General features: G+C 36.3%; 1 protein-coding gene across 1 annotated transcript; it reads right to left on the reverse strand.

The window, feature by feature from the left end:
- Positions 1 to 5,618: 5,618 nt before the first annotated feature.
- On the reverse strand, positions 5,619 to 15,260 carry LOC142611287 (respiratory burst oxidase homolog protein A). Its single transcript, XM_075783393.1, has 14 exons — positions 14,128 to 15,260; positions 13,874 to 14,033; positions 13,521 to 13,569; positions 12,597 to 12,710; positions 10,852 to 11,274; positions 8,285 to 8,671; positions 8,085 to 8,180; positions 7,768 to 7,883; positions 7,183 to 7,350; positions 6,924 to 7,083; positions 6,552 to 6,749; positions 6,333 to 6,461; positions 5,990 to 6,068; positions 5,619 to 5,898 (listed from the first exon to the last, which is right to left on the reverse strand). Exons 1-14 carry the CDS (start codon positions 14,834 to 14,836, stop codon positions 5,789 to 5,791), a joined length of 2,898 nt encoding a protein of 965 aa, XP_075639508.1. The 5' UTR covers positions 14,837 to 15,260; the 3' UTR covers positions 5,619 to 5,788.
- Positions 15,261 to 16,386: the final 1,126 nt, after the last annotated feature.

Consider the following 16,386-nt stretch of genomic DNA (forward strand, 5'->3'; position numbering starts at 1 on the left):
CATATTGGCTAGCTGACCTAGATGAAAGAATTGTACCACGCCCATGGAATGTAAATAACCTTAGAAGGTATTATTATTAATAAAATGTACTTTTGTTAGTTAACATTTTGAAGTTATAAGTACCTCTGGGGTTTGAAATTACTGTTCTTAAGAGTCAAACAGAAACTTGGTTAAGTGTAGTCCTCGGACCACAAACATTGTGGAAATTGATGTCTTATCATTTGTTAAACAAAACCTTAGTTATGCCGGGTCCTCGGACCTCTTACTTTGGGAAAATTAACATTTGAAGTTACTGTTCTTAAGAGTCAAACAGAAACTTGGTTAAGTGTGGTCCTCGGACCACAAACCTTGCGGAAATTGATGTCTTATCATTTGTTAAACAGAACCTTAGTTATGCCGGGTCCTCGGACCTCCTACTTTGGGAAAATTAACATTTGAAGTTACTGTTCTTAAGAGTCAAACAGAAACTTGGTTAAGTGTAGTCCTCGGACCACAAACCTTATGGAAATTGATGTCTTATCATTTGTTAAACAGAACCTTAGTTATGCCGGGTCCTCGGACCTCCTACTTTGGGAAAATTAACATTTGAAGTTACTATTCTTATGAATCAAACAGAAACTCGGTTAAGTGTAGTCCTCGGACCACAAACCTTGTCACTGTTCTTAATATCTTGTCACTGTTCTTATTCTTATCACACATTTTATGGGAATCAGTGTCTCACCATTCATTAATTTGGATCTCAAGTTCCACATTTTTAAGTGTTAAACAAATTTTTGTAAGGAATGGTCTTCGGACCTTACATCCTACTGAAAGCAATACGTCAGGGACCCCCACGTCCCCTTCTTCGCCACTCGTGTGCCTCTTGCGGTCATAAGGTCCTTTAGCTCGTCCATCTCTTCTTCAATGGAGCTGTCGTCTGGACGCGCTATCACTAGACCTTCTATCCCAGAGGCTTCGGCTGCTTCTTCTTCCTCGTCGGAAAGAACAATGAACGGGTTTCCGCGAGGTCGTGGGGAGTCCTCAAACTGAAATTGTTCTATATCCTCGTCCAACGTGTTCGAAGAAGACACTCGCTCCTCTGGGACAGCAATTGCCTGAGGGTGCACAGCGAGGGGAACTGCCGCTATGGGCTGTGTGTACAACACTGTGTTTGGGGCGTCAGGGATGTCGTGGTCGGCCAAAAAGTGGGGTCTGGCTACGTTAATTTTCCTACACCTACGGTCACCTGCAATTATTGCGTTCTCAATCTCCTGGAAGTCTGAGGAGATGGGATCGTACCCCAGAATCAAGTGGGCCGCCCTAAGTTATAAGTCTCTGTTGATGAACACCTCGAAGCGTAGCACTCTATTCAAAGCTGCAACGTTGCAGTGGCTTAAGCGTGGGCGCACGTTTTGCTTATCTGCAAAGAAAGACATCCAAATAAACAAGCATGGTCAGATTTGTAGAACATATAATAAATTAAAGTTAGACGCTCAAGTAAATGCGAATACATATGCCTAGATGATTTAGGGAGTTATGGAGGGGGAAGTTAAATTCTAGGGTGTCGCACCTAGATATCCCCACTCAACTGGGCAGTGGGGACCGTCATGCCAGTTGCCAGAGACGATGAGGTAGTCATCCTTCATGCCTTTATTGGACTTGGGAGAACAGGAGATCAACCTAACTACGCTGGAGCGGGATTTGATGTAATAACCTACTCCAGTGAGTTTGTGGCATTCGTACATAAAGACGACATCATGCCACGTGAGGTTCAAACTCATTTGCTCGTTTAGAGCATCAACGCTTCCTAAGACCCTAAAAACGTTGGGGCGCACTGATCGGGGCACAACCGGTGGTTGCGGAGGTACTCCCTGGTTACGGGTTTCATTGGGAGGGTCATCCCACCTTCTACGAAGGCGACCATGGGGATGATGACCTCTCCGGTTTTTCTAGAACCGGCCACGGCTTCCGCCGGGCAGTATTTTAGACCTACGTCGCTGAGAATATGATACTTGGCTCTAAAACCTTCCATCTCAGCGGCGGTATCAACTAGACACTTAAACTTTCCCATCGGAAAGGAACGAAAAGTTAAGTTCTAAGAGGGAGAATGGTTATAAGGGGAGCCGAGGACAGGGTCCGATGAGAAAGGGTTAAGGAAAAAAAAAAAGGAATAATCACTTACAAATTTGAAGTTGTGCGAGTTTCCACGGATTTGTGCAGACAAAAGGTGATTACTGGTGTTTTGATGGGATTAGCCTCTGAAGAAATAAATGAAGGCGCAGGTTCCCGAAGCGTCACGATGTGCAGGAAGCGGTCTCGAAATCACATTTGTCCCGCCCAAATTTTCATGGAGTAGCAAGGGCCGTTGGATGCTCATCTCACTGTTGAACGTGAGGGACAAGGTGTAACTTACGGTAATAAATGCGCGCGTTTTTGAAAATAAAATCGCCAAGTGGCATCCTCTGGAACGCGAAACGGTTTCCACACGTGCAGTTATTTACAAAACGTGTGGGGTAGGTCCTCGTTGAATCAAAACCCTATTTTTTCTCCTCGGGTGATGAAAAATAGAGTTTTGAGGGGCTATTGTGGGGAGTAAAATGGCCCAAGTGGGCATATGGGCCTTTGGACTGTAGCATGGAGGGCCAACCTGCTCCAGAATTAAACTCTACGAATTGGCCCATACGCCGAGGATCCGAGGATACAGCCGAGGGCGAGCTTCTCCTCGGAAAGGTCCAAGAGAACTCAAAACTTCATTATGAAGGTCAAAGCACAACTCTGGAAAGACTAATGGTTAAAGGGGGAAACCCTGAATCTTCTCGATGCACCAGTGTTAAAGAAAATATCAAGAGTAAAGGCTGCCACCTCCGCATTAAAGACTCTGCACCTACCTCCCTGGCCGCATTAATGGGGAAGTGACCCCTGAACAGTAGGGCTGAAACTTCTAGTCACTGTCCAAAAGGCATCAAGGGAGGAAGTATTTAAAGGGGGTGAAGGCCAAAGAGATAGGGGGTCGGTAACTAAAAAAGAAAATTAAGAATTGTAACCTTGAAAGAAGAAAGAGAAATAATACAGAAGTAGTCCTTAGCTCACGTCCAAGGAGGTCTATTTGCAATTATCGTTTATTATTTATAAGTGTTTGTAACTTCTAGCCTGTTATCAAATTCTCAGTACTTCAAACCTAGGTTCGAAACCCACACTCTACAAATTTCATTGTTTAAGGCTCATTGGGCCTGAGCCCGTAGTTGTCTTTGGGTCCAGGTGCAATTGTGCACTTACAACATTATAAAAGACAAACAAATTAAATTATGTTAGGCTAAATAATAACTAATAATTTTATAATTAATGAAACAACAATATAACAAATTATAGTTTATAAAAGACAAAAAAATTAAGGAAACAACTAAATAACAATAATTAATAATTTTATTAATATTTCAAATGAACTTATAGTTTATTGTTTATTCTTTTGCTAAAATTATAGATAAATATTTGATAAAAAAATCACGTAGAAGGCAATTGTAAACTTTATGTATTTGCGTGTTTTTTTATTGTTGTTGATGTCAACATACAAAATTTTCTTTTATTAAATTGTGTAATTTATACTTGTTGAGAAATCCTGAAAAAATTTCATAGAGCCGCCACTGCCCAAGACTGTTACCATTTTCTGCTCCGCACCCTATTGGGCCGAATATGAATCCTCTTTCGGAAAGTCAATTTAGCACGTAGTCTAGGTCCATAAAAATTGGACAAAAAAAAGCCACATAAAAATGGACCAAAATAGACATTCTCATCTAAGAGGTCAGGTTGCATTACACAATCTAACCAAGAAACTTCACAGTACCTTATCGATACAATAACCATATAAAAATGATATTATTTTCACATTGTTTATTTGTTTAGTGTCTAACAGAGTATTATTTTCATTGAGGTCGCTTTTATCACTTTGCCAACTGTGGTATTTTGATGAGCTTAGCTTTTCGACCCAGGTTCAAGATGGAGAGTCTTTTATCACTTTTGTCAAAAAAAAAAGAAAAAGATGGAGAGTCAAGCCCACTAGTTGCGTTAGCTTATATAATAATGAAAGCTAACAATATGTCTTAGAAGCTGCACACATAAAAGGAGCCTACAAATAAAGGAGTAAATTCAAATTCAGCTATCAACTGTAATTAACATTGATTCTCAACAAATACAAAACTGTAAATTACAAGAATGTCTCATAAAGAGGGATAAATTAAGAGAGAGAGAGAGAGAGAGTCATGCCCATGTTGCTAATGCTAAGCACATTAGAAAAATTATGATGGCATTTGTGTTGTATATGACACTTGTATTTGCTCTTATGAGGAGTAACGATGGCCCCTTTTGGTAGGTGAAACTTGAGTTAATTCCTCATATCTTTCAATAACTTTTCTAATGGATCAAAGATTATTAATATAATAAGCAAGAATTTATGGTTTGTTGCATATTTGTTACGAACTGTAAATGTCTAACAAAAGAAATTATTCAGTCTTATGAGAGAAGTCCTTCCTTTCACAACGAGCTTCATCCATTACTTTAATCAAAGTTATTAATATGATCTAATATAAGAACAAGTAAATTTACCTTTTGATATGTCATACTAGGACTACGATCAGAAGTCAATAAGAAGGCTTTAGCCTAGCTAGTAAACAATAGAATTAAAATCAGGAGGCATTCCGATTCTTTTCTTTTTAAGAAGTTTACATATAAAGCAGAAGCAGTTCATTTCAGCTTCATTTCATTACACAGAAGTAGAGGTGCAGAGGCTTAAAAGGGCTATAAGGCAAGAGATGAGAACAAGTGCTTTCAAAATTACAATTACTAGCCCATTAATTTTTTTTTTTTTTTTTTTTTTTTTTTTTTTGAGAAGATACTAGCCCATTAGGTTCTTAATTTATGCTTACATAAACAAGGAAAACATTGAAGAGCCCACGTGGCAAAGTATCCAATAAACATTCTGTTTATAACAGGATACAATACAATAAAGCCATTGATTTCCCATGCTATGATGTTTACAAACCAACACAATAACTCTATCTCGTATATATATATATATATATATATATGTATATTTCCAAAAATAAATGGACAAATATATGAATGTATTTTACACATAATCTTTCCTTATTCTAAGAATTAAAACATGTGGAGCTCTTCGTCATCATCCACATTCTAGAATGATTCTCTGGGCCCCACTCATGGAAAAACTTTTAAGGTTCAACCAGAGTACATTACGTCCAAATCCCATCACCTCTTAGAGTCCACAAAACCTACCTCAGTTTTCTCCTTGCCAGAACTGTCTTCTTCTTCTACCCATCTACACGTGTCTCTCAATCATTCACGCCTGCCCATATGAATATACTATTACATATTATCATTACCAAATACCAGATGGGTCAACCACTCCAACATTGCAGCTGTACCGCACTCTTGCTCTCCAACAATGCACCTTAGGTCCACTGCCACCTTTCACCTCTATCCACTTGTACAGATGCAGAGCCGGTGCCATATTATAATTTAAATCTATTATTGACTAGAACTAGAAATCTAGAATACTATTTTGATGGGTTCCTTGAATGAAAAAAAGAAAATAATATATGCTTTTCAATTTTCATTCTTTCCCCTTTTCTAACGAGGACTGTACAATACTTCTTTTTTTTCTTTTTCTTTTTCTTCTCCTTTCTAGCTAATCACAAAAATTCCATAAGTAGATGGAAGTGTTAGAGATAGGTCTGAATGGTGAAGTGAGAGAGTGTAGACATTAGGTATATAGTATTTACGCAATCCCACTGTTTTAGAAATGCTCCTTGTGGAATTCAAATTTGGTTGGACCTCTGTGGTTGAACTCATGGCAGAGCTTGCCAAGTTCTTTAGCCAAAACTGGTGCCCCACAGTAGAATACCCCTGATCAAAGTTACCAAAACCACAATGATAACATTAGAAGAGAGCTAAATTTGCTAGTAATATCTTTTGGCCAATTGGAGATTTATCTCACCTATTCTTGCAGAACAGTGCTTGGAACATATTTTGGAGAAAACTTTCTTCCAATTAGGCCTGGCAAAATGAGTTCTTACCTGATAATAAAAGGAATGGAAAACAATTAGTCACACATGAAGGTTTTCAGCCAAAGGGCCTCGTATGTGTCAAATCCCCCGTCCCACTTCTTGTATTTTTATTTATATATTTTTGGTTAAAGTCGTTGGTTGCTACTAACAATTCTAAAAGAAAAGTGGCTTAGTCCGAAGCCACATAGTTCAAGAAACAGTTAAATAATATTAAGATTGCATGAATGAGGTCTAGAAAAGTATTATGAGAATGATAATCATCAAAGAGCTTACCCTAGTTCCAGAAACAATATCAACTCCATTCTTGGCATGGTTGAGTGCTTGCACCATGGTAATGAGAGCCGATCGGGCATCTCCTTCCTCATACACACTGGTCAGGTAGTTATGCATCTCAATGACACCCTAATTTCCAAATTGACAAGTTGAAGTTATCAAACTTGGGAAATTTTCAACAAAGGAAATGAAATGATGCCAAGGAGCATTCTTTTTTACCCTTTGATCCAGATCAGCAACTTCATTCATGACCCCTTTAAACCAATCAAACGAGCCCTGCTCCCTAGTTACCCAGTAGAAGTAAGCATTAGTGGTCTTCAGAGGCTTTTTACGCTTTGGACAGACCCTATTATTCATTGAAGAATCTGTACTTCCAATACTTATATCTGATTCCCTATTGCCATCTGAGACAGAATCCTGTTGAGAAGGAATCAGAATTGTTATTTTGCATGATAAAATACATAGTTTTATCACAAGTCCTGGTAATAAGTCTATGAATATTAGAACAGGTTAACAAGTACTGATACTATTGCAGGTTTAGCAGTGAATGTCTCTAGAAGTCATATAGCAAAAACAGAACAAGTTACTTACTGCCTCCTCCTCCATTTTGATAATGTTGTTGAGCAAATCTTTTAAAATGCTGATAAAAGGTGTTGCTCCAATTCCAAGCCCAACAAGTAGCAGGACATCATACTTCCTGTAGTCTTGTGCAGGGGCACCATAAGGCCCGTCTATTAAGAGCTTAGGCAAACTGTAATCTCCAAAAGGAATTTTACATATTACATAACATTTCAAATAATAAAAAAATGCTAAAACAGGGAAGACATTAGACAGTTGCACAAAATTATACCTTCTTCTATTTGTTTCATCAGCCCTTAGAAGCCCACTCTTTCCAGACACAGGAGGCTCACAGGCTTCAGAGAATACCCTCTTAAGCTCTTGTGTCCAATCACCTAGCTGCCGGATGTGAATGCTAAGGTAGTCATCTCCAGGAGCAGAGGTAATGGAAAATGGATGCCTGGGATGCATAAATTGTACCATAAAAATGATCAATTGGGTAGCCACATTTTTACATGGTGCTGGTGGAGACCAGATTGAGTATTGTATGATTCAGACATTCTCATCAGAACTTTTTTATTTTCAAAATCTATTCAGCATTCAGCATATATTCTCGCTCGCAAAGCATATAAATTATGACTAGAACATTGTCACTTTATAGTATAACATTGGCAAGCATCTAAATAATTGTTAGAAAATTGTAAATTTAATCATTTAATTGTTATTATAATAAATATTTGAATAGCCTAATTCTTGGATTTCACATAGGGATAGCTTTGCTTAAACATTGCCTTGCTTGCAGCAGTTGCTGTAAATTACTGAAAAAGTGAAAATTTCCCAAAATATAGTGATTTCAGGGCATGCTACCGTGACTTACCACTCAAACGGAGAAACTGCAGGGCATTGGACAAACATGTACTGTCCACTCTTGTAATTGAACTGGGGTGGCTTAGACATTTGCAACGCAAGAACATTTCCAGGATAGATGGCAACCTAAGAAAATCAAGGTTAGAAAAAAATAGCCTTGAATTAAGAGGAGAAAAAACAACTTGAGAGTATGCAATCCATTGTGGAATACACCATACATTCAGATAAATGTAAGAGGTTCTCATGGTTAGAATAAGAGTTAAATCATTAAACTGTTCATTTCTTAATAGTTTAAACCTTTGAAACAATTGATAATTTATGACTCACTTTTAGAAGACGGACAGTGTAGGAGCCTGACCGAAAGAACCTTAATGTTCTTTCTCCTGCATACATTAAAACCGGAATAGCAAGATACATCCATGTCTGCATGCATGAACTCAATACATTAGCTAGCTCTTCTAAGCAGAAAAATACCACCACTATTGTTGAAAATATAAATATGATCACTTGAAATATCAAAAGTATACCGTCTTAAGGTACCACTTGTGCACAAGATATACGAATTGGCCGTGGAGGATGAGCAAGACATAGACAATGACAAATAGGTGGTGTGAATACCAGAAGGCATTGAAACCAGTGAGCTTATCAAAGGGCTTGGGCAGCTTAACAAGACTCCGCCTAAACCATCGTGTTGCAAGTGTAAACGCAACTGTCATGAGAATCACCATTAGGATTCCAGTCACACCGTCTACTCCTTCAGCCAGCTTTGCGTAACTGGGTCTATCTTTACCGAAGTCATCACCTAAATATCTTGTATAATTTTGCTGAGTCAAGTGAGAAAGCTTAGGGAAATCACATGCAAGGTGGTTCCCGGCATGGATAATGACACCAGTTACAATGGCTCCAGCGATTGTCTGCAAAGAGAGGTTATCAAAAAGAAAAATGAAAACGTATTTAGAAGCAGCACATGCATCAAGTATTCTATAAAAGGTATTCAATTTAGTTATTAGATGAGGCTTTCACAATATTGAATTCAGGACCTCTATAGATCAACTTTGCCATTCTTGCAGTTAAAGAGTCACATTGCGATGAGTCATGCTACTTGAAGACAGCTTAGCCAAACCTTTGAAGATGAAAAAGACATCTAAGTTACAATATGATCTATATGTGTTATCCTTCCAATTCATTAAACCAGACATGGCACAATTAGTGCATCAGTAACTATACATATGGTAGAAACTTAAAGTCCATACATTTTAGGACCCAAGGGAAGAATAACAGCATTCAATATCACAATATCACATTGGTCAAACTTATAAGCCGTTTTTACTTCTTATTTTTTTTTATGAGAAGCTGTTTTTACTTCATAAGGATTAAATGGTATGCTTTGAACGTTGAAAACATTTCTGTATATAATCCTGTTCCAGTGGCAGTAAGTCCTAAGGGTCTATGCTAGAGAAACAGCCATGCTTATTTCCTTGGGGTGCTTAATGAACAAGGCATCATCATCGCTTTATTATTATTATGTAAACACAATAGACGGTTAATCCGAACTACTAGAATCATAACCCATAACATATAGATGGGCAACTATTCTAGGACCTGAGATACATAAAACATGAACTAACTACTACAAAGACATAAGGTTGATGATTTCTCCCCCAATATTTGGTTCAAACTTTCCAAAGGGCACTTATTTCGACTCTTCTTGTTCTGTTCTATGTAGTAATTTGATTTTAGCTTGAGTGGTAAGATCGCTTGATATTAGCGGCAAAAACAAATGATATATCTTCAATGGCGTTAATGACTTACTTCCAAAGATACCAAATGAGTTTTTTTTATTTTTTCTCCTAAGATAGAATTTGATACTTTGCAAATTCTTATTAGTTCTAATATGAGTCCACCACTAACATCACATTTATGTTTATCAATGATTATTTGAAAATTACTAAAGCCACATCAGCAGTTTGTAAAAATATTGTAAAATAGTTTGTATCTGTAGCATTACTCATATGAAAATATAGGTTCTAAGTAACTCAATTGTTAAAGAATAATGCTACAAACACAAACTATTTTACAATATTTTTATAAATTGCTGATGTGGCTTTAGTAATTTTCAAATAATCATTGATAAATATGAATGTGATGTTAGTGGTGGATTCATATATTAGAACTAATAAAAATTTGTCACATCAATAATTTGTAAAAATGTTATAAAATAGTTTATGGCTGTAACATTACTCTTTCCATACTTCACCCAATTTGGCTTCCCTAATTTTTTATTGTAAGACTCTACTGAAATGAGATGGACCATCCATCCACATCACATATTCTATGAAAGTTAATGGTGTAAGAGATGGGCTCGCTAAGAGGGGAGAGAGCAAAAGAGCAAACTTGAAAAATACAGTCAATGTTCATCTTCTATATATTGTGGATATGTATCGGACGTTTTGCAACTTGATACTCCTAGAGAATGCCCTATATATGAAACCTTTTGTTTCTAGGGTGGTAAAAGGACAAAGCTTTTGTATTAGTATTTTATTATAATAAATAATTCCCATCTTTCTGCCCAAAAAAATAAAATAAATAAAGACTATGTTTTGGCTGCTTGCTTAGCACAATTAGCTTCCCATGTAATTAAAGTCAATGTTTTCAGTTTGACGACTTAAATCTAAATTATTTTCACCATGGTTGATTTATTGTCATTTTTGCAACAGTAAATTGAGGGAATCTTTCTCCTTTATGTTTGGCGCTCGCGCGCGCGCGCGCACACACACACATATATATATATATATATAAAAATTGTTTACCGATAAAAAGTAAAATAAAGGTACATACGTATAGCCGTATGTATGGTTGTCAATTTTTGCTGCGTCTATAAGCAAATGCACCCATAGAGATGTGATCATCAATGTAGTAGTAATAATAGTAAAAAAGAAAAAAAACAAGTAAATTTTTTAGTAATAATGAATAGAAAACTTTTCATCATGCTGACTTGAAACACAGTCACGGAGATGGGATATGGGTCCTAAATAATTAACGTATAAATTAAGCAATGACAAATTCAAGAACCATTAATGGGTTTGATGTGTACCTTGTGAAAATTGATATTGTCGTCAAAAGGTATGAAGTAAGCCAACTTAGTAGACCTGAGCCAAGTGATTGTGTTTCTACACACGGGGAAGAGAATTAAAGCCATGTTGAACTTAAGGGTCTCAGCTGCACCCTTAGCCGTAGGGAGACAATAATGCATGACTTGGAAGGCACTTCTATTTTTGTACTGAATGAATTTCCATGTAAACAGCCCAATCATGATGCAAATCCACAATGCCAAAACCCAAAGTCTTCTCCAATTCTCTTGCAAATAGTATACGAATTTTGTGCTCCACCTTCTTATTGGGCTTTTCTTTCTCAGCCCTTGTAAATTCTGGCTCAATGCCTGACTTGTGTAGCTCAATGCTTGACTGTAGTTTAAGTATGTGTCCCTTTGTAACAATAGTGTCTCCAATTGCCATAGCTGCACGTCATCATCAACCACAATGTAACAAAAGTCATCAAGGGCTGAACCATGTGGGGAACACAATGACACTGGACATGTCAGATATTTAATTTACACTATCATTGATCGAGAATAGTTGCCAGTATACAACGTATACGACATACAGTACTTGGGAACGTGTATGATGTGGGATTGTTATGTGGAAGTACTGTAATCCCACATGGAAACGTTATGCCACATATTAAAAATTTTGGGATTCCAAAGTCACTATAATTAAAAATCTATAATACCTTGTCTTATTAATATGGTACCCACCTTTACTCATATAATTGTGCTTAACTAAGGATCACAACAACATGTCACATGCTCTAATTTTTCTTCTAAAAAATAAAAAGAGATGGCATTTTAAAATTGGAATGGTCACCAAAGTTTAGATTTCTACTTTTGTGATTAGTAGTCAGTGACCAAACTTGATTTTGAAATGAAGAAAAAGTTTAAAAGAAGAGTGACAGGCATAAAAGCTTAATTGGCGTGTTTTATGAAAAAAGTAACGTGATCACTGGTCACCGACGATTGATAATGTAAATTAGTGGTGATGGCAGGGGCAATAATTCAATTATTTACCGTAATTATCATTGACACAGATAGATAGATAGATCACTAGTTTTTTTTTTTTTCCCCTTTTTAGCTGAAAAGATTGATCACAAGTTATAAAGTTTTATATATCGCTGTCGCATAAATAATAACCTTGGACTATATGTGCCTTCAAATTAACATTACTTATGTGTTTAGCTTTTATCAAATGGACTAATCGAGCCAACAGACACCCATGTCAATCATCTTAATTAATATTTTAACTACATATTTTTATATTGTAAAAGATAATAGAAGGGCAAGTTAATTGCCCATAATGATAAACAAAGACGAAAAAAAAAATTGCAACAAACTTTTTCTATTTCAAAATGTTCCCCGTATAAGATAAATTTATTCCATTACCAATGTGATCCAGTCGTTTTCATATAGTACTATTTGTTCATGTTTGATTTTTTTTTTTTTTTTTCCCTCGGTGCATTGTTGAACAACATGGTAATTTACTTATTGAATTCTGGTGATTTGTCGCCTAACAATTGACTGGGAAAAAGAAAAGGTCAAACTCAAATACCAGACTCTATATTTTTCTAAAGCCTTAAAATTCTTGGTCAATTTTATCCTGATATGATATATAAATCCAATTAATTAACGTGACAATGAGAAACTTTAACAGTTACAACAAGAGAAATATGGGGTTCACTTTATTTAGTTGTATAACAAATTGTAGATAATATAAAGCAATTACCCACCTCAATGTAGCCAAGTCTTTCAGGATCCAACTCTTCCATGATAAGAGCTGCATATTCCTCTGCTTGTTCCTTCAATCTAGATAGCTTGTTCGCAGAGGCACTTAGCATGATAATCTACACATTATAAATAAATAAATAAAGTTAAAAATAAAAAACAAATTGAAAATTGAAAATAAAAATATCATCAAAAAAATAAAACATACTTAATTTCTATCCATAAATAAATAAATGACAAAAAAGCCCCCACCAACTACAATGAAAATGACAATAATTACTTGAGAGAGTGACTTGTAAACAATTACTAATTAGAGAATTCGAGACGCCATCTGTACCCAACTCCTCAAGCACTCTCGTAGACAAACAAAAAAAAAAATAGTTCACTAACTCTTGAAAAAGCCATCTTAATATAGATAAGATGCTTTTAGAAGATGCGAAACGTCATGAACCACCAAATAGAAATAAGAAAAAGAAAACCCATTAATTAATTAATTAATTTCTAATTTATTATGAGGGGGAGTTGTTAGTTTTTGAAAATTTCATGGATACAAGGTCACCGAATCTTGCCTAACGTTGATTTTAATAACCAAAATGACACCCTGTACCTGTACAAATCATCATACCTAATAAGCAAAGAAGAAGAAGCTTAAGCAAGACTATAAGAGCCACTTTTGGTTCTAATATTACTTAAAAGGACCGGCGTACCAGCTTTTTTTTTTTTTTTTTTTTTAATTTCTTGAATCTGAACGTGGTTGACTGATTCATGCATACAAGAAAAACAAATCAAATCAAAAATTAAGGAGTTCATGCAAACCAATTTTAAAATATATATATATACTTTTTCTATGTAATTTGGTAAAGGAAAACTATAGTTTAGTAACTGGTTAGGTAGAGAAAGAGAGAGATAAGAGAAACTTATATTCATACCTCTTTTACTTCTTCTTCAGCGATTCTTCCATCTTCATTCTTGTCAACCCTGTATTGTTAATTAAAACGAGAATCATGTTTCAAAAATTAGTAAAAAAATTATTAAAAAATATAATAACTTCTCTTTATTTAATTTTGACAAGTGTGAATTGACTGTTTTGTCCTTCCCAATTCACGTACTGTGTGTTGTTTATTATTAACTAATGATAAGATGAAAAAAGAAAATACTCTGGCATGGCCAAAGTTGAGGAGAGAAAGTGCGATCTTTAATAATGAAGTACGAAAAGTTTAAAACTAATTAATGATTAATTAAAAGCAAAACCTTGAAACTAATCATTTTAATTAATGCGTACATATCGAAGAAGATCTGGAGTCTTGAATCGAAGCTTTGATCTGTGATTTGCGACCAAAACTCGCACAGTTCCTCTCTGCTAATTTTGTCGACTTTTAATTTTCTTCTTCGTCTCAAAGCATCGAATAGCTCCAAAGCAAACTCCTTCGAATCCCTCATTCCTTTTCAATAAAATAAAAATAAATAACAGAAAAATGTAAAGATAAAAAAAGTTGTTGCAGAAAACGGTTACGGAATGAGTTTTTGATTGAATACCTATGCATTGTGCGAAATCGGCGCGGTAGAGAAAGCCGTCTTTGGCGAGATCGTTGAATTTGGTTTGGACTTGGTTCCAACCGTCAACGCCATTGGTATTGGTCTTGGTGCTGATGAATCTGAGTCCACGAAGTGCTTTGTGAGCACCAGATCGAGTGCGATCGAGCTGTGCTCGTTCTCTCCTCAGTGCTCGAGCTGCCATAGCCGATGCGAAACCGCTTTCACCTCCGCCTCCAGGACCTCCGCTCGCCGCCACCGCAGCCGCCACCGCCGTAACATCCGAAGCGGCGAGCGGAGTTTTCGACGTGCCGTGTCCATGGCTCCAAGAGAACCTCTTCAACTCCGCCTTCAGCTCTTGCGAAAACAGCTTCAACTCCTGCGAGAATTGCCGCAACTTACTCGACGAGCTCCTCCCGATCGAAGTAGACCTCGACGCCGGCGCCGACGCTGAAACCACCGGAGCTTGATCCTGACCTCCTGAACCAGAAACTCCGCCTTCTATATTGATTACCGTCGTAGGCGTCGGCGTCGCAGGCTCCACACTCCGAAGCACTATAGTGTTGTCATCTTGAAGATCAAGAGTCACTTCAACGAACTCCTCGACGGAATTGTAACCGCTTCCCGGCGAGGTTCCGGCACTACTCACCGCCGTTTTGTTCGGAACAGTGTCCGAGGCCCAACGCCTCTCGTGCTTCGGATTCAGCTTCATTGTTTACAAAATGCTCTCTCTCTCTTTCACTTTAAAAAATAAAAACCATAAAACATGTATATATATATATATATATATATATATATATATATATATATTTATTTATTTATTTATACTTTAATAATAATAGAAGAGTATGTATTGGTGTATGAGTTAGAGCGAGAATGAGTCAGAATATTTTAGAGAAAGAGGTTGGAGTGAGTGAATGAATGAAGTCAGAGATAAAGTTAAATTTTTTAAAAGCAGTGGTTTGAATGGAGAGTCGATGAACGCGTTGGGAATCTATGGGAAAAGACATGTAACGCGTAACGCAGTAATGTAAAAGAAGGAAGCAAAAAATCAGAGGAATGAAAGAGAGAGAGAGAGAAGAGAGTGAAATAGCAAGAAAAAAGACAAAGGTTTATATCATACGATAGGGGACCTCAAATACATATGTGTGTATGCTCTACATATATATATATATATATACACTATGATTTATGAAATGGTGACCACTAGAAGGAAGGAAAGAAAAGAGAGAAAGGTGCTTTCTCTTCTATCTCTTGCTTGACTGTCTTTTTGTGTTATTTTTATTTTTGTGTTTTGGTGCTTTATGTTGAGTGGCAAAACGCGGTTGGAGTGGGTTTTAAAGAACAAAGTGGTGGATGGTATGTAAATATTGATAATGAAGGGAAGGGAGGGTGGGGATTAGTGAAGGAAAGGGATATGTGTGTTTTGGGGGCTGAGGTGGAGTGTTGTTGTGGGACCCTGCTTGGCTTTCGGGGTATCCCGAGTCGGCGAAGGATCGCCCAAGTCAACTTTAACAGAGTTCATTCAATCTTCGAATTTATTACAATGGTCACCAACTAGGAAGCTTTCTTCTCATAAAAGAAGGCCATTAACTTGGGAGTCTGATTGATACGCCACTGTAAATACATGTTTTTAGTTTTAAAATAATATTAAATATATTTTTTTATTCATGCATATTTTTTTTTAAAATTAAAAATTATTGTTCAAGCACACATAACAAACGAGTCCTTAAATTCTTTGCCAAATTATAAAAAGAATAAAAATAAATAACCACCACAAAGTATGGATTGGCCGTAGGAATTTTCACTTCATATGATGCTTGACAAAAGTTTGGTGGTTTAAAATGGGTCAATAAATGTATTTTTTTTATCAACCGCATCAATAAATGTATTGTACCTACAATAATAGCTTCATTAAAGTCCAGTTGTACATAAGATATTACATTTAATATTATGTTACATAAGGTTGATGAATCCACACTGAAAATTCTCTTTTTATTCAGCAGGGAAAAAAAAAACAAAACAAGTATAAATAAATATAACTTCGAGGAAGAGACCTTAGTTAAAACTTAAAAGTCTTATAACCCAAAAGTTGGCATTTCTTAGTGTTTTCAACGGAAACATGTAGAATTCAATTCCTTTCATCCCATCTATTGAATTAAAAATAATAAAATTAAAAAAATAAATGAAAAAAGAAAGAAAGAAGAGAACTGCACAAAAAGTCTTACAATTTTTTTTTCTTTTTTGCAACCAGTATGTGAG

The sequence above is a fragment of the Castanea sativa genome, chromosome 1 (assembly GCF_040712315.1).
Source record: "Castanea sativa cultivar Marrone di Chiusa Pesio chromosome 1, ASM4071231v1".
NCBI classification, from domain to species: Eukaryota; Viridiplantae; Streptophyta; class Magnoliopsida; order Fagales; family Fagaceae; genus Castanea; species Castanea sativa.